We start from the raw sequence: 19497 nt of genomic DNA, 5'->3' as shown, positions 1-19497 counted from the left end.
TGTAAGCTGAACTCATCTCCTGTATGGTAGAATTAGCCAAAACATTCTATGTTCTATCCCACCTAGCCTAGCAGAACTGCAGTAGTGGAAAACTCAATTCTCCCTGTGACTCAGAAGAGGTGTCTTTAAGCCTGCTATTTGAATATACATGGCACACGAAGTGTGGTTGAACTCTAATTAGTTGTTACAGGCCAGAACAGACAATGAAGTTCCATATCAGCATCTATAAGCAAAAATCAATAAACTTGTTTGCAGACACTGTATTACAGATATAATATTTTCCAAAGCATAACGTATATTCCATCTCTTTTCTAAATTGCTCAGCACTGCAGCTTTTAGGTGCCAAAGAGCTGAAAGTCTCTATCAGCAGCTTCTTGTGGCAGACTCTCCACCTGGGCAAGAAAATATAGGAATTAAGACAATCTGCTTTCAGTCTCTATATTAGTATTTTCTACTTTCTTTTTGTGCAATGTGCTAACATTCCTGCACTTTTTCATTACAATCAAAGAGGCTGGTTCTCAAAGAGAGCCCATATCCCTCCAAAAATATCACCCTGTTGTCACAGAATACTGCTTCTGTCCAGAATTAGCTGAAATACTCCATGGTCCTATACAGTCCAGATATTTGGAAAGCAGCAGCCTGATTTCTTTTGAAACAAATGCTAATTGGCAATTCCTGTTCTGCAACTATATCAGTATAACGTCTTTGGGGAAATGGAGACATGGGTGTCACCTTCTTAGAAGAAGACATTTCCACAATGATCTTTTGTGAATATAATGCAGTCTGGTTGACCACCATACATACCAGGAAAAAATATTCCAAAGGACTAAATTATACCACTACAAAATTCAGATCAGCTGTTTCATGAACATCTGCTGTACAATGTACGTGCATGCTTTTTGATATCATCTCTATTTCACGTGACAAGTGCACTCATATTAGATATTCAGGTGATCCAGGCTTCTCCTTTATCTTAAAAACAAAACACAATTGTTTAACATCTAAAGAAAAGAGGAGCTTTACTACAGTGGAATTGAAAATTTTAGTACCCATTTTTCTCCTTTACTGTGAAATCAGAACAGAAAACTACTGTAAACACACAAGAAATGCAGCCTAACAAGTAGAGTTAAGAAAGAAAAAACAGAACAGAAAAAACAAAACAGAAAAAAAAGGTAGGCTTCTTGGCTAAATGGATTCATTTGTCTAGAAATGCACTTGCACATGTACTTCAATACCAGCACAAAACAATGAAAGACACAGCAAATGAAAAATTCCATCTCTACCTGCCTTTCTTTTTCTTCTCTTTTCCCCCATCTCTCAAAATACTAACACATACCAATAAGCCAAAGCAGCAGTAAAGCCCTGCCAATTTGCCAGTATTCTTTTTCTTCAGTTAGACTCTTTCTAAATTTACATGAAAAATTTCAACTATACTGAAGGGTAGGAAATTACAATTTCTGGAGACTGAAACCTTACAATTTTAGAGAAGCCAAGTGTAAATGAGTAACAAGTAGAAATGAGCAAAAGAGGAGTCATACAGCAAATTGGCTGCCTCACATGCCCTCTTATGCAGTTTTTTAATGGGCGGTCTGCATATGAACCTAGAACATCACACATCAGAAAAAACTCTCAAACAATTAGCTGATATATGTAACTACATCTCTGGGGATGGAAAAATCCTATGCATGGAAAGAACACTCATAATGCAGAGTGGATCAGTACTTGGCCAAATATGACCAAATATTGTTATAGAGCAGTAGTCATCTTCTGATTAATATATAGGTGAATCTGTGACACCAGCTGTTTCAGTAGCAATTTTTTTTTAATCAGAAATGGAGCACTGTCTGCTGGTAATTGATCTCTGCACAAATACACCATAAAATGAATATCAGGATTTGTGTTATCTAACATATTTTATCTAGCTTGAGGATCTAACATGTTTTATCTAGCTTTCAGCTGCATGCAAACAAGGTCATTTGGGTAAAGATTAGACATATGTGAAATTAAGCACTGCTAGCCAAATTCATCCTTTTCTGGCTTAAACCGAGTTATAAGTTTGGTCAGAAACTATTGTTATGCAAGCAGAAAACATCATAATGCAAATACTAAGGGTATCACAAAAAAAGTACTAGAATGCACTTAAAACATCAACAAGTCCATCTATAACTGCCACAAAGAACTAGCTCTGGCTTCACAAATATTTCTAACTCTTCTTTAAATTTCCAATTGTCTAATTTAATTATCTGTGCACTTGCTATACAACCAAATCCAACAGTCTGCCACCATAAAAGTATCAACAAGAGGAAGTACTGTATAGAGGTGTCATTGTGATATGCAGATGCACTGCCCTTTGCTATTTTTTTCTTTTTCTTTTTGAAACTGTGCTTTCAACACCAACTCAGACTAAGACAACATTTCAAATACCTCTGCACATTTTGCTCATTCCTAGCTCGAAATCAGAATTTTGCATGTGCAAACTATCATCTTTTGGTCACTTTGCAACTTAGTCACCTCAGTTGCCTTTGGAAAATTTTATGAGCAAACTCAAGCGTGTGCCGTGTAAATGCCTTAACCATCTGAGTTTGTAAAGAAGTTCATCTTATGGAAGAATAAAAGATGCATATGTTCTATCAGATTTATGAAAAGTTTATGCATGCTGGCTTGTAAAAATGTTTATGGCAATTGTGGCATAAAGACTTATAAAGGCCAGGAAGTATAGCTTTTCACTCTTTACAGACACATTAGCAAACTTGTCATGCGGGTAGACACAAACAAACGTTTGAATTTAGAAGCTCTCTTTCCAAAAAACTTGGAAAAAAAAAAAGGTAAAAACAGACACTTGTGACAGACATCCTCCACATGATGTCAAAAGCCCACTATTAATGCTGACCTTTGCTAGACATCATCTTTTTTAAAAAATACTTTTAAAAAAAAATGTATTCATTTAAACACTACTATTTAGATTTCTGCTTTTATATTTTAAGAAAAACAACAAAGTTTTCAGGAAATACAGCTTTCATCTTGGCCAACATTTTTATGGATCATTCTACTGTTGCTTGAGGTGAGCGATAACAAAGCAAAGCTCACAAAACAAATCCATGTAGAGTCAGGCCTTCTATGTCTGTAAGCCTACTATTGCTGTAGCTAGTGATAAAATATTTGCCCTTCAACAACCACAGCCCAATGAGTGCTTCTTTCCTAATCCATAATCATTATGCATGCATTGTTCCAACAGTCAGCTTTGAACAATTTGACTCTTAGGCTTCTCCGTTAAGAGCTTAAAAGGCTTTCACTTGCTGTACTCTTCTTTATTTTGCTACACAAAGAAAATTGCTGAGATACATCAAATACTGGTTTGCTAAAGATATTATCATATGAAACCTGCTTACTCAAACAACATGCTCTTCCTATAAAGTACAGAGCACAGAACCATGACATGCAGGATGACAATTTTGATGTACTCACAATGGGCAATGGTATCTCAGTGCATGTCCCCAGCTCACGTTTAAATGCACATCCTGTCTCATGCAGTCTAGTAGCACTCTAACCCTCACTTTTACAAGGGATTAACTTTCACTAAACTGAAACTGTACCCTTTCAATACATGAATCTCTGTTCTGCATTTCTTTTGTGATAACTTGCATTTCAAATGGCTGCCTGGTTTTGGTGGATTTTTTTCTTTGTTTATTTATATTTTTAAAGGAAGGTTATCTTGAGCTTCCAAACTATTTTCCAGGCATACACTTGTAAAAAATAGGACTTAAACATACTTCAGCCCAAAGTAATTTTTTCAAAAGTTTGCAAACAAGAAATCATTATTTAAATTTATTCCTCTTTAGAGAGCTTTCCTATTAAAAAAACCTGATAATATTCCAAAATAACACTTTATTTATAAAATGTCTTGATTTTCAAAAATACATAGAAATTTGTAAACAAAATTTTGCAAAGATTTTTTTGCTACGAGATTATTACTGTTCCAGTTTGTTGCATGTAACATGAAGCCTATTGTCTTCACACTGCCAGCATGTGCACAAACTAACAACATATTCTAAGAGACATTTAGGCATGACAGATGAGGAAACTTGCTAAGACAAAAATAACTGAAGTGCATCAATGGTCAAAAGTTTGAGGCATTCCCTTTTTTTTCCAAACAGAAAAGTACAATGAGAAAGATTCAACTGATGAATCAAACTAAAAAAAAAAACAAAACAAAACAAACAAAAAAAAAGCCAACCAAACAAAAAAACCCAAAATGCATCAATTAAAGAAAATAAACAGTTATAGAAGTCTGATTGAAAACTGTAGAAAAGGAGGATGCAAATTGTTCCAATTTGCTTTCATGCTGAGAGTATTTGCCATGCAGGAAGAAAAGTCAGTAATTTTTCTCCCACTTCCAACACACAATAACAAAGACAGACCTTGAGCAATTTTCTAAGATACTTAAACAACAGATGTATAGGTTGTCTTGTTTCTAGTCTTTTTGTCTTGTTATTGAGCTACACTGAAAGCTTCTTACAGCTAGTACTTCACCATGCAACTTTTCTTCCAGATGTGAAAGCATGGTTTATTAGCTTGTAAAACATCTGCATGTTTTTACAAAGGCTGGTTCATGCAAAAAAATCAAAGCAAGCAACATAAGTAGAAGAATTAGATTTTTTTTTTGCATTATTATTACAACAAAAACTGTGTGAAGAAAAAAAAATGCTAAAAGCAAATTTCTTCTGTCCATACATAAAGTGTCAAAGCGTTCAGTCCCTCAGCAAACCAATATTAACTAGCACATAGAATATTGAATTAAACCATGATCTGCTTTATTTCTCCTCTTAAATTCCATCATTCTGTTTTGCAAGGATTTCATATAACTTCCGCTTTGTTTCTCACTTTTTTCCCCTATCTTTTCAACCATAATACCAGATTACAAACCAACCTAAATATGTCGTTTAGTTAGTTTGGAAGTCCTAAACAATACAACTTAAAAACCAAAACAAAGGCTTCAGCCCCCTCACAGCTGATTTGGAGCTGCAGAACTCGCACACCCAAGGAAACACATCTTTTGAATACTGGCTGTTCAAGGGCACTCTAACAGAACCAGAAGGGAAGCAGAGGGAAAGAAGAGGAAGAAAAGATCTGTGAAGGAAAAATATGAAGGAGTCATAACGACAGGTTTGAAAATTAGGGAAAAAACTTGAAGATTAAGTGTATGGATAGTAAAGATATGTAGGTGAAAGAAAAAAATTCACACTTTCATTTTGATTTAGAAACACAAGTACTCTAAAGGTTTGTGGAAAAATGTTTGAAGATATAGAGACACATCAGTGGTGCTACAACACTGAAGACGGAATAAGAAACTTTACCAAAAGTCAGCTTGAGAAGACTGTTTAAAGGCTTCTTAACATTCATAAGACTAAAACCAAGTAACCCAGTATAACTTCACAGTATGATTTCTGTGCTCATTTTGTATTGTTTTGCTGATTGGGGTGAGGGGATGTCTGGTTGAGTTACTCAGCACAATTATAAATCTCTGTAATCTCCAGATTTCTTCCTAATTAGTGAATTTAGCATATTGATACATATTCTAACAGAGAAAAGCCGTGAACTTCAATCTATGAATTAGCAGGATAAACTATAATGGCATCATCAAAGACCTCTGAATGCAGTCTCGCAACGAGAATCTTTAGGACTTAAATTATTTGCCAGGATATTGATTATGGCACAGAAGGTGAAAGTAGACAGCCTGAATTCTGTATATTACAAGTGCTTGGTGTGTCACAGCCTTAAACACTAGCAAAAAAATTGAATATTTATTAATACTGCAATTATTAATACTGCAATTAATACTGCAAGTTAAATATAAGTTAACTTCAGATCTTGTTTCTAGTAGTTTAGGAAGGTAGATGAAGTCTGCAAACTTAATTAAATCATACACAAAATGTTCTACAAATCACAAGGATGGTCTTACCTGAATGCATTTTACTTTTCTGTGTTCAACTATATAGTATTACTTTATGAATTGAAAGGGACAGTACTGAATCTAAATGTAGTTAATTTTAAATTGTATTAATGAAAAGACTATGAAAATCCACTCTAAAGCAATCACAGCAGAATAACACTAGGTCTGTATAGCCTGGGACAAAGGTTAATCCAGAATTAAAAGGGATAATATGACTTATACAATAAGAGGCCTCAAAAAGGACAAAAACAGATGCATATTTATGTGTAGTCATGAAGCTTATGAATATCTTGATTATCTGCTTTAAAACATCTGCTTACCTACATCATGCAGAGAAACTAAGGAAATAAATAAAACATACCTGTATTAGAGAGAGATCCTCAAGGTTCAATCTGAAGAGGTAGTTTCTGCGGTTAAAAAAATTGTAGATAAAAATTAATTGTTACTAGTGTTGCTTAAAAAAGTGTTGCTAGTGTTTAAATAAAAGCAAAATTAATGCATGTAAAAGACAGGAAAAAAATTAAAAAGTAACAGGTATTCAGGGCTTCAAATTCTTTCAGGGACTGTCTTAATGTATAGCCCTTTGGGCTAAGGATTAAGTTAATTTCTAAAACAGATTTTCAGTTTGAAGAACTGGCTGAATGTGAATAATGTAGATATTTATACTGCATGAATGTACATCTGATTCATTGCTCCAGTCTTCCTTTAGAATCGATGGGAAGAAATGCTCTGTGCTTTGGCAGATTCATTTCACCAGGGTCAGACATCTACATGAGAATAAGAGGACAGGTAGGTTAAAGCTGTCCATTTCTCTCCACAAAGAGATGCAATTAGTTCAGCCACATATATGTAAAGTTTGAAGCAAAGGATCCCAGTATGATGGGCTACCTATAGAAACCTCAGAGCTTACACAATTCTGAATGAAGTCCTGTCATACATGATTTAATTTCTTTGAAACCTGAGATTTTTTTCCCCACGGACAGCAGGAACTACACACAAACCAACCAAGCATTTTCAAAAGCCTGTGTGTTTATTGCAAAAATATTTCTCACTCCACTTTTTCTTAACAGCCATATCACTGCAGCTACAGAACTTGGGAAGAGTTCAGGCAAACCGCAAGACATTACACAAAGGCACTGTTTGAAACCTGGGGAAAGGATAGGGTTGGTAGACTCAGAAAGGTGAGGGTGCCCCACTGACCAAAACCACTTCCTCCAGTACATACTGGTGCAATATGTGCATGCTATCACAACTCCTTCTAATACATTGTGTCTATTGAGTCAAAGCAGCTGTCTTATTACCCATGTTCTGATAAACCAAGTGCATTGGTAGCCCTCATGGTGTCAGCCCGCGACCCTCAAAAAAATGAGCAAATACCACACCATCTTTCAGCTGATTTCAGCACATCCTTCCCTAGCATAGATTGTCTTTTTTGCTAAGTCTGAATACGGCTTTTCTATGTTCCATGTCCATATCCCTCCTGCACCATTTTTTTTTCTTTCTTTCTTAGTTTCTTCTCACACTTCTTCTTTTCATTATTGTTTTTTTTCCTACATTTTCACAGAAATAACATTCTTCAGTCCTCGTCTGCCTAATTTTTACCTTATTTAAATCAATTTTGATTTTCCAATGCCACTACAGAGTGATTATGTCTTAGAGATTAAATAATTTTTAAATAATAATATAAATTACTTCAATTTTAATTGTCATAAAATATCTGTAACATTAATTTATAAGATTTTAACAGATTCACTGAAAGTAACAAAAAACACGATAAAGAGATGAGTAAATTTAAACTTTAAATATTTGCAATACTCACATATTACATCCATGCGAGTAGTAGAAGTGTAATCAAAATTAAAATTAGGCCACATTTTGAGATAAAAATTCTTTCCAAAGAGGTATGAGGTATTGTTAATGGGCACAGATGGTCAGGACCTGCAGTTTACATCCCTCTTAATTTCTTTTAAATGATACAGTAGGGAAGCAGAAAGGAACAAAACCAAATTGTGTCTTACTCAGAAACACAATCAATGTCATGGCAAATTTAATTTATGGACTTCGGGAAACAGCTATGTGTATTTATTTATCAACTCTGGTACTTCTATGGTCTACTTAAATTGTGGTTGTACAGGAATCAGGTCACTAGTTTTTCCTAGGAGTATTGCTAAAGAGGGTTACTAAAAATACAGGAGTCAGCCTAATAAGGGCAAGAATTCATGATAAAGTAAAGACAGAATATTTATTATTAGCACAGGTAAATCACCACAAAGAAATAACTAAAATACTTGGGTTTGAGTGAGACCTGAAGTGGGTAAACAAAGAAAACAGTACATTGCAGAACAATGTTTACACAAAGCTTCACCAAAAAGCTACATGCAAGTGGACTTGAAAGACTTTTGCCAAAACACCAGGAAGCAATGCATTTCTAACACATCTCCACCCTCTCTGTAAGGACAAAAAAATAACTTCTGCGAAATGTCTTGCTCAGAATTATTCAGCAGGGAACATAAATACTTAGTCTGCTCCTCATCTCAGTATATATACATTTCCATCAATTGTCACTGTACTACTTTCACTCCAGATATCATAGAAACCTACTTCACTGCTGTTGCAAATATTTTTTTTCACCTACAGAAACAAAACTTTTTTTCTTCCAGAGAAACCGAACTGCACCCTCAGTTTTCTTAACCCAGTGGTATCGGACTTACAAGAGTGGCACAGAAATGCCCCATCTCACTCTACAAATGCAGTCTCTGTTGCAGAATATATGAGCAGACAGTGTGGCTCACACTTTTAAGTTTAGGGTCAGTACTTCATGTAGTGTCATTTCCATCTGTATGTGTACTTTATCTTCAGATATCTACTGAAGATTTATCTGTGATGGGCCTTTTCAGGACAGATTATCAAATTATTAATGTCTTTTTATGGTCTTTCATTCTGACATCATTTCAGCCTATTAAAAAGTAATCTATTGTCCCAAACTGTAAAAATTCTAAACTAATAAATGCATAAACATAGAGTCAGCCTGAAGAAAAACAGAGATTCAACATTTTCCTTGTTTTTTTCTTGAAAAATGAGATTTGTATCCTATTCAGTAGAGCACAACACTTCTACACATTAATATATTCAGTGTGACATTAGAAAAATTCACCCTGTGTTAGTGAGACTAAAATGTATATTTTCATGTGAGCGAGTCAAGAGACTGAGCTAATTAGTTGACATTTTTCAACTTCCTGTGGCTGCCAATAACCAACTAAAATATTATTTTCAGCTTCATAAAACCAACAGAAAGAAAATGGAATAGCAATGTGCAAGAGACAGTACAACATTACACCTTAGCAACATAAACTGGGCAAATGGACAGCACAGATTGGCTGTGACTACACAAATAATGCTAGGATAAGTGGCAAACTAGCACTCCGAGAGCAATCAGAGCTCTTCCTACCTAGATGGGCCCATTTCACTTAGCTCCACAAATACAACAGTTGAACATTCTAAGACGTGCATCTCTAACATGCGAGAACTCATTCACTCATTCAGATAGGGCACATATGAGAAAAAAAATAAGAAAAAAAAAAGTTAGGCATGCCAGTAAAAAAGCACAATGGAAATGTAGAATTAATATATCTGTCAGTCCAAAGAAAAAGTCAGTGCCAATTTTCATTACATATGCAGAGTTGTTACGGTGACATAGGTGACAACACTTTTTGCAATGTGTTATTGAGATTATGCCCTGGACTGCCATTTTTCAACCTCTAGTCAGCTTTATTCTAGTGCATTTATGCTTGAAGGCAACAAAGGATGCGAAATAAAAATGAAATTACATTTTTGAAACACAGATACAGACTTCTTAGCACACAGGTCTGTCTCATTTCCAAATATGGTAATAATAAGCAAGACAAATACAACTTTGCATGCTGGAATTAAAGTGATTTGACACTGGTGATAATTGGCAAATTTGTTTTCATTTGGTGCTTAATGAATGAGGAAAGCAAATATGTTACATAAATCTGCAAACAGAAGGACACTTAATGAGAAGAAAACACAACTAACACTGAGAAAAAGCAGTATCCTGTACTCCTTCAGAGATCCAGCAGGCAATAAGCATTTTGCTTCACATTCATGGCACTAAACAACTTTTCTAGCTCAACTATGATTACTAAAACCTGTTAGTCATGAGCTTGTTCAAATCCAAGGGCAAAGACTTCCACTGATATAAGTGGGAACTGAATGAAAACACACAAAAAGAGTTCTCCAGTCACGTCCTTGATGACAATATACTTTAATTTATTGCAGTGTGACTACAGATAAAAATACAAAACTAATCTTCTTTACATTCCTAAACAAGTCTGTGTCAAAAAACAACTGAAAACCCATAAAGATTCAAAAGTATATCAGGTTAGTAATTGTTATTAAATCCAGTATTTTACCCTTTTCTCTGTGAAATTGCAAGTTATAAAAGCTGAATGGAACAATAATAAATATTCTTGCATTAAACACAGACATGAATTAGAAGAACATTAAGATGGCACATACAGTTCAGGAAAATATGGATTCAGGACGAAGTTTTTGAAAAAAAAGATGGCAAAATATATGCCATAACATAGCATAAAAACCTCCAAAACCCATCCTAAGCCCCCACATGCATCTGCAATTGGAAGTCTGAATCAATAAATAGGGGTTGCAACAAACTCAGAAACTCAAGGTAAGACCAGACATGCTGCCAAATCTCCTGAAAATAAACCAGTAAGAGATTCTTTTCTCTTCACTTCTTTCAAGAAACTATTTCACCTGAAAGAAGAAAATTTTATTTAATTTGTTAGAAGAAAAAATATTACAAGTGAAAATGAAAAGTATGAGCTCTGGAAGAATCAACCATTAAGCAAAAAGTCACAATTCCACAATTAAGATGGTGAAGTTCTGTGTGGCAGCCAATTCTAATTCTGCAGTATAGTAAAATCAGCAATTGGAAATAAAATTTTTAAAAAAAATTAAGAATAGGACAAAAGGAGATAATCAATATAAATTAAAAAATATGATGTAGAAAATTCATTTGGTTATATTAAGAAACCATAGGAAAAATACCTGAAAAATTCAGCGATGAAACACTGGAAATAAGAGAAACCTAATCAAAGTGGTCTAGTTGAACCATTTATGAAAGTGGTCAATTTACAATAATAAAAAGAAGAATAGTCAAAAGTAATATTTTGTCTCCACTTTTCAGGAAATGAAAGCCTCAGTAAATCAGAATAATGAAATGAGCATCTTACTGGTAAATGTTAAAGCTGTGAAAACAGCCTATGCACAGATTTAAATATTTTCAGACTAGTAGGTCATGATAATTCAACTTAAAAATTATGGAGATGTGATTTTTTTTCGTTGTTCTTATTGCTCTTTTTAAATAATTTCTAGAATTACAGGTGTTGTTGAGGAATGAAGACGAACCATGTTTTAGTAACATTTAAAAGGGCAAAGGGAAGACTCAGGTGATCACAGGCTGATCAGTGAGACAACGAGTTGATCAAACAGAATAAGAAAAACACTACTGTAGTCTATTAGGAAAGAATCCCATTAACCATTAAATGAATCCATTCTAAAATCTGATTTCCTTCTCTGATGTTTGCTCCTCAGGATTACCAAATCTTACTACATTCACTTCTCTGTGCCTCCTCATTCAACCTCAGCAATGACTGGAGATCCTAGAACATAGAACTCCCACACAGATTTTCAACAGCAGCCAGGCATCCTTTCTATGTATTTCTTGCCCTGGGTATATCCAGAAAAAGCAGAAAGGCACCAGTGGCTCCTGCAGCTCTGGAGCTCATCCTCTTCCTGAAGTCCCATCGTGCCATGTCATCTCAAATATGCATTAACATCTCCTGTTGGCCCTGGCTTCTCACATACAGCACTCAAGTTCCCCAGCTGACAATGGCCTTGGAATGTTTGCCACCTGTCTGCCTCCAATGCATGCAGATCAAGGATTTTTCTGAATATTATGCTTTAGTATAGATGAATCCAGGAGATTATTCAGCTATTTATTTAGTAAGCTGTCTTTGGATTCAACTTTATCCTGAAATATCACCTCAACCAAAATCTTAATCCTGTACTTCATAACTTTGGCTAACCAAATCAGTAATATTTTTTTATTGCTACCACACATATGTCAAAGTACATGCCCCCAGTTTTTACATTCTGGAAGATATTGCATATACTACACAGTACCCACTCATATTAAGAGCCATGCAAATTCTATGTGGTGTTGTTACCATTTCATTGTTCAATATATTAATCTGTTTATTTTCAAGATTATTTGAAATTGAATTTAAATGCAGCTGTTATATCTCCTCCAAAAAAATGGAAATGAGCTTAAAACCAGAAATTTTAGACAGTTTAAACTTTTTGTGGTCTCTTCTCCTACAGTAACCAAGTTCAGCAAATAAAGTTTTCTTGAATTGTTTGGGTTTTTTTGTGGGAGAAAGGTTGGGGGAGAAAGTTAAGAGTCTAATGTAGCAAATATTTGGATTCTTTTTAATTTTTCTTATTTTATTAAGAAGATAAACCGCAACAATAAAATTATCAAAAAATTATGTGAGTGATCACATTAATGCTAAAGGTACTAAAGGAAGGAGAATCTAAGCTTGATGGCCCACATTTTCAAAGCTAGCCTTGAATTTCCCTCCTGTGATGCCACTTTAGTCCTCTGATAGAGTCATTAATTTCCAACAGAGCCCCTTCCTTTAGTAAAAGCTCACTGTACATGACGCATAAAAGCAGGATTCATACCAAGGTAAGCACATGATGTTAACAAATCTCTATATAAAACGCAATCTTGCTCCCATCAAACTTTGAGAGGTGAAGGTCATGTGCACAGTATGCATCACTGCACTGTTAAATTTTCTGATTGCACACTTGGAATGGGGACTGAGACCTACACACCTACTTAGCATCCGATCAATCCTCTCACAACATGAGTGCAGTCACTCAAATTAATCCATAAGGGCACTGTAAGTAACTAATGCAAGGCAACAAAGTTTCAGAGGCAGCTGAGAGACCTTCACAGAACTGACTGCAGCTCTATGTGACACCTCTCTAGGACTTGTATATCATGTCTGTCAGCCTCTGGCCAGCTGGTAGCTCCCTGCCCTGAATTTCAGTGCTGTAAAGGCACACACACCCAGCCAAGTTCAGTAAGGAGCAAACTGCTGGAAGTGTAGGGCAGAAACGCTGTGTTTGGACTAACACTCATTGAGAAAGAAAGGAGTAGCTAACTGAAATAAGAACGTGGTCAAACATGGAACCAACAGTAGATATAACTTGCCACATTCTGTGGCAGGACACGTACTACCTCCAACACACATCAAGTGTGTATATATTAAGTCATGACTTGAATTAAATACAGGTACCTTGAGAATACCACTCTTCTGATATAATTTCTAAAGACATGTATGGCCAGTCTTTGCGAACAAAGATTTGGGAAAGGTCATTACCCTTCGAGCCTGCGCAGTGGATTTTTTAGGTGAGACACAGTGTGTGCTGAACTGAGCCCACCCTTTAATCCTGAGGTTCAACTCCCGGGGCCAAGCGAAGCTCAGACGGTGGCAGCGAGGTCCTCAGGATGTAGGTTTGTTTAGAGTGATCTTCTCTCAGATGGATGGCCTTACAGGGCTGACGAGCTCCATCTGCCCGGAGGGGTTCCCTGACCGGGACTCAAACCTGGGGCGCGGCGGTGAGAGCGCCGCATCCTAACCACTAGACCACCGGGGGGCCCACAATTTCTAAAGACAGCTTACACTGAAATAGCAGTGTTCTCTGCCAAAGAAGTTCCATTTACCACCGCCATTTCTCTTTTCATCTTACCCTGAGTCAACTCCAGGGTTTCTCTGATGATGCATCATGTTAGCTACTCTAATTAAAATGCCAAGACATTAAATCAGCACAAGAAAACAAGTGATTTTCGTGGACTTAATGAACTGACTAGTGCTACTCTGCAACCAGACTATTACCAGTGTTGGTGCAAAGGAGGAGAAAATTGCATAGTGGAACCAGACATGAGCAGAGAGGTGAAAAGCATGAGCTTTTAAAAATATTCAGGTACCTGTTAGCAAGATAGAAAAGAGAAGCAGTAGGAGGAGAAAGACCTTTCTTTTTCTGCAGAGGTAGGATGATAATTTCTCATAGATTTAACATTAAACCATACTTTTGATTAGATTAGATTAGCCCAGTTCAATCAGTGGAAGAACAGACACTGATTACCCTGAACCGAGTGTTAAATGAGCAATGAAACCCAGATGGACGTTCAAAGAATATAGTATTACTTTCCGGTGCCTGTATGTTCTCCCAGTATGTAGTCCTCAGAGCATCTCATTAACAAGAAGGTCTCATATTTTCCTGCTGGGAACAGACAACAGCAAGAAACAAACCTGTACAGTTATTTATTCCTTTATTAGAGATTCTTAAGCCACTCTTAATGAATCCTTTAATTTGCTTTTCTGTTATTATGGAAAGGAGTGGTAATGGTTCAAATTAACGTTCCCAAACACACATCTAATTAAGTGAGCAGGCATACTGTTACGGTCCTTCATCAGCGAGATAAGGAGTGACTGAGGCAATAAGCCACCTCAAAGCAAGTCATAATCCTAAAAAGCAAGTTTAATTAACTTGCAGGAGAACATAGGAGAGAGCCACTATTATTAGGATGCTCTGTATAAAAAAATAATGTCATATATGTCTAAATATATATTAGCCAATTAAAAAGAAAGTTGAATAGCTTTGAGACCTATTTCTGATAGTAACTATATCATTTAAAAGCATAGCTGAACTAGCCCAACTTAAATTAAAAAAAATTTTAAAATTACCACATCTCAAGAATGAACTCAAGTTAGGCTGCTACCACTTCATAATTTCAAACATAAGAGGCTTGGGAAAAGAGGATAACTTCATTTTCCCTTTAAAAATAGACATAATTCTTCTTTCATGGTTTGAATAAAACCATTAAGGAAAAAAGAACAGATTGAAAGGAAAATGTAACTTATTACTTTGAATTTCAACATTTTTCCCTAACCTGCTGGGTTTGAGACATGCTTCTAGTTGATTCTCTTTTTACCAAAATGGTTGGAACACTTTTAGCAATTTCTCATTTATAAAAACTAGAGCTGCTCTGTATTAAGTGTATTGCCAAGGATGAAGGACAAAAAAAGGCAATGCACAATTTGCCTGAGAAATTCAGACACTGTTGTATCCTTCCTCTAATCTGGTCTATTCCCCTTTCAACTGACCTTTCCAAAGAAACATATGACAAAGCACTTTCACACAGCAAAAGAAGGTAAGGTTGTTATTGGGGAAATCTGTGAATCTCTATGCAGAAATCATTATAATATTTGTTTACATGCTAAGTTAGTCCACTAAGTAACACACAGAGAACTATTCATCTGAATATTTTATTAGGATTTATCAGGATAAGATAAATAAGCAGTCTCTCTCTTCCTTGAGTTTACTGAGGAGCTAATGCCCTGAGAGTAATCCTTCATTGATGCCACTTAATTATAAAAGTAAATTCTGCCCTACCATGTGGTTTAGGTTTTTTTAAGAAAACAAATGAATTCCCAAGAAGGTTTCAGATCACTGTACAACTCATTTATTTTTATCTGCCAGGTCGTATGCAATATTAAGAACAATGCCTGTGGCAAATTTAAAGATACAGTTTCATGGGAACATGGATTGGATGATTAACTTGAAGGTACTAGTGTGGGGCCCCCTGGTGGTCTAGTGGTTAGGATGCAGCGCTCTCACTGCTGTGGTCAGGGTTCGATTCCCGGTCAGGGAACTCCTTCGGGCAGATGGAGCTCGTCAGCCCTGTAAGGCCATCCATCTAAGAGAAGGTCACTCTAAACAAACCTACGTCCTGAGGACCTCACTGCCACTGTCCAAGCTCGCTCGGCCCCGGGAGTTGAACCTTAGGATTAAAGGGTGGGCTCAGTTCAGCACACACTGTGTCTCACCTAAAAAATCCACTGCGCAGGCTCGAAGGGTAATGACCTTTCCCAAATCTTTGTTCACGAAGACTGGCCATACCTACCTACTAGTGTTGGAATGGTACCGTTCATAGATTACTGCAGATGGTGTAAAGAAACTGAAACAAGGCTTCAAAACTCCAATTTAACCAGCTCAAGACCTATAGGAGAACTGGATGTTTTGCATAAAAAAATAAAATTATCAACCAAAAATAACCACCTCACAAGGACTGAAAGATGACCTGTGGAAGCTGGGGGTGGGGAAAGAGGAGCAGATACAATTGTTAACAATCTATTTTTGCACAGCAACTATAGAATGGTCACAGACATCAGAAGACCACCTTTATTTCCCAAACTGGACAGGTAAGACTAATCTTCACAGTATAGGACTAGTAATTACTTTTCCAGTTATTGCCTACTTTAGCAAAATATTATGGAATAATGTCCCTTTTGATCTCTATCTCAAAATATTTCTGTTCTTATTTTGCTCGCCCCTGTAAAATGTAACAAAAATCATTGTTTCCTGACTAAATTACCATGACCAACTTAAACTGATTCAGTTGTCTGCCAACACTACTGTATAGCTCATACTACTGTTTCCTTCCTTAGATGTACCTGCTGACGGATTTATGGGCAGGTACTGCACACACACTCAGTCCTTGTTATCCTGCACTACAATTCCACCAACCTCTTCATTTGCCTTCCAACAGTCCTTCCCTACACTTCTAACCAGTTTCAGTTAATTTTTTTTAAGCATATATAAACAGAATAATACACACTACTACAGTTTAAAGTCTTTCAAGAACCTTGTGCAATGAGATCAAAAGTTCTCTGTCACTCCAGGAGACACCATCTGAGGCATCATAGGATCACAGAATCACACAGAATCACAGAATCAACCATGTTGGAAAAGACCTTTGAGACCATTGAGTCCCAACACCACCCTGTCAACTAGACCATGGTTGTGCCCTTCTTGGTCACCCTGCCTGTGCGAACTGTCATGCAAAATGCCCTCACTGGCATGCCACGACCCTTTTTGCCCACTCCGGGTCGCCATGCTCCCTAGAGACTCTTTAAATCACCTGCAAATGGGCCTGGTAATGCTCCTTGCTCTCCTGGTTGGCTCCCAGGAGTAGCCAAGCCAGGGTGGAAAAAAAAAAAAAAAAAGAAAAAAAATAGCAGCATCTTCCTGTGCCTTTTTCATCTAATTTTCTAGTTTTTTTTTCCTCATGCCCTTCAGACAGTCACCATCTTAACTCTGCTATTTCCCATTCCACATTCTACCGGTATTGGTTCCACTGAGCTCGTTCCTGCTCCAACCCGTGGTGATATTGGAGCTCACAGTCACAGTCTCTTTCATAATGGCCTGCATTGAAGCTACTTCTTATCACTGCTTCTTCACTTCATCGATGGCTTCCTGCTTGGTGGTCTCTGACACTGTAGCTATTGGTTTGATATTCTCCATCTCTGCATGAGCTTCCATCAGCTGAGTCCTCAGCTGGCTCAGATCATCCTGGGCTGCCTGCAGCACTGCATTTTGTCTTATCAGATCCTCTTCCTTAGTCAGGTATAACCCCTTAAATTTTGCTCTCTTTTGATGAAATTCTTGTTCAAGTTGCTGCTGTCTTTCCACGTAGCTGCATGACATTGGCAACTCCCAACAGGAGTGCAGTCTGGATCCCCACTAGGATCTTTGCTACCATTCTTGGTAAGACAAACAAATCATAAATTTCTTTAGAGGTTGTAGAACTTCAGAAAGGAAAAACAGTCACCTGCAGTGAATATCAGTGATGGAAAAGGGATTTAAGAATTTCCAACAGTGTGAAATTTTCACAAAACTATTTTGTTTGGTTTCTAAGACAGAGAAATGTAGGCTGGTTGATAATTTGGGAAGACTTCACTAAACTCCACTAAGGTGGAAAAAACCAGTTATGAACTTAAGCTGAGACAGGACACAGCTCCCGGCTGTGAAAATCATTCCTCTGGTTTAGAGCACTGCCAACTTACTAAAACAGAAGCCTAGAGGTGCAAGCATGTGGAGGGCTGACCCTTGCTATTTACCCACCAAAGCTACTCTATCACTTCCCTCCTCAACTGGGCAGGAGAAAGAAAATATAACAAAAGATTCATGAGTTAAGGGCAGGGAGAGATCACTCACTGAATACCATCACAGGCAAAACAGAACCAATTGAAAGAAATTAACTAAATTTATTACCAATCAAGATCAGAGTGGGATAAGAAAAGTAAATCTTAAGAACATCTTCCCCCCACCCCTCCTTCCCTCATGGGCTTAACTCTATTCCTGATTCTCTGCCTCCTGATTCTCTACCTCCTCCCTGCCAGCAGCACAGGGAGATGGAGGAATGTGGGTTATGGTCAGATTATCACAAGTGCTTTCTGCTTCCTCGTCAGGAAGAGGAGTCCTTCCTCTCCTGCAGCATGGGGTCCCTCCCATGGGAGACAGTCCTCCAGGAACTTCTCTAAAGTGGATCCTTTTCACAGGCTGCAGTTCTTCGTGAACTGCATGGATCCATTCCACGTGGTGTAGTCCCTCAGGAATGGACTTCTGGTTTCTCCATGGATCATAAGTCCTGCCAGCAAACTGGCAATGTGGGATCCTCTGTCCACAGAGCCACAGGTCCTGTCAGGAGACTGCTCTAGTACGGGCTTTCCACAGGGTCACAGCCTCCTTTGGGCATTCCCCTGTTCTGGCATGGGCTGCAGGTGGATCTCTGCTCCCCACAGACCTTCATGTGCTGCAGGGTGACAGCCTATCTCACCACAGTCTGCACCACAGGCTGCAGGGGAATCTCTGCTCTGCTCTGTTGGAGCACCTCCTCCACCTTTGTCTTCACTGACCTTGGTGTCTGCAGGGCTGTTCCTCTCACATATTCCCACTTCTCTCTTCTGCGGCCACAATTACTTCTGCACAATAATTTTTCTTCCTTCTTAAATATATTATCACAGAGGCATCATCATTGCTGATGGGCTCAGCCTTGGCCAGTAGCAGGTCCATCTTGGAGCCGGCTGGTATTTGCTCTGTTGGACATGGGAGAAGCTTCTAGATGAAGCTTTTAGCTGCTTCTCAGAGATGCCAACCCTGTAGCCCCCTCCAGTACCAGAGGCTTGCCACACAAACACAATACCTCTGGTTTTGTTGGGATGCCAGACAAGTAAATCATAATGGGACTACTTCTCTTGGCAGTGCAAATTGCATAATCTAAGTTCATTTGTAGCTTTGTCACGTGCCACACTGCACTTTTCCCTTCTCTACAAATACAAAACCATGTTAGAGGGCTACAAATTATCATTTTCACAAATAAAGGAACTTTTAATTGTTCAGATCTTACTGAAATCACATTACACGTGGTTATTAATTTTTCACTAATGCAGTGTTAGTACAAGAAGATAACAGAAAAAAAAGTTGGAATATTTTAGAGAAATAACTGTATATCAAAAGATACTTCACCAGGGAGAAGGAACTAACAATGCATTCTCTTCAACGTCTTTATGAGAGCATATTTGTGGCTTAGG

At 37.3% G+C, this 19497-nt stretch overlaps 1 protein-coding gene across 9 annotated transcripts in view; it reads right to left on the bottom strand.

Annotated features, from left to right (window-relative positions):
• The window catches only part of SEMA5A (semaphorin 5A), a 325120-nt gene that overhangs the window by 185095 nt on the left and 120528 nt on the right, over window positions 1–19497 (bottom strand). For all 9 annotated transcript variants that reach the window (XM_051798972.1, XM_051798980.1, XM_051798971.1 and 6 more), the window contains one exon: window positions 6312–6357. In XM_051798972.1, coding sequence (XP_051654932.1) covers window positions 6312–6357 — 46 coding nt within the window. The remainder of the gene's footprint in view (window positions 1–6311; window positions 6358–19497) is intronic.

Source organism: Manacus candei, unplaced genomic scaffold (assembly GCF_025592945.1).
Source record: "Manacus candei isolate 608988 ecotype Guabito, Panama unplaced genomic scaffold, ASM2559294v1 h1tg000049l, whole genome shotgun sequence".
Taxonomy (NCBI): domain Eukaryota; kingdom Metazoa; phylum Chordata; class Aves; order Passeriformes; family Pipridae; genus Manacus; species Manacus candei.
Note: the sequence above shows the minus strand (reverse complement) of the source record. Positions and strands in the feature narration are given on the sequence as shown.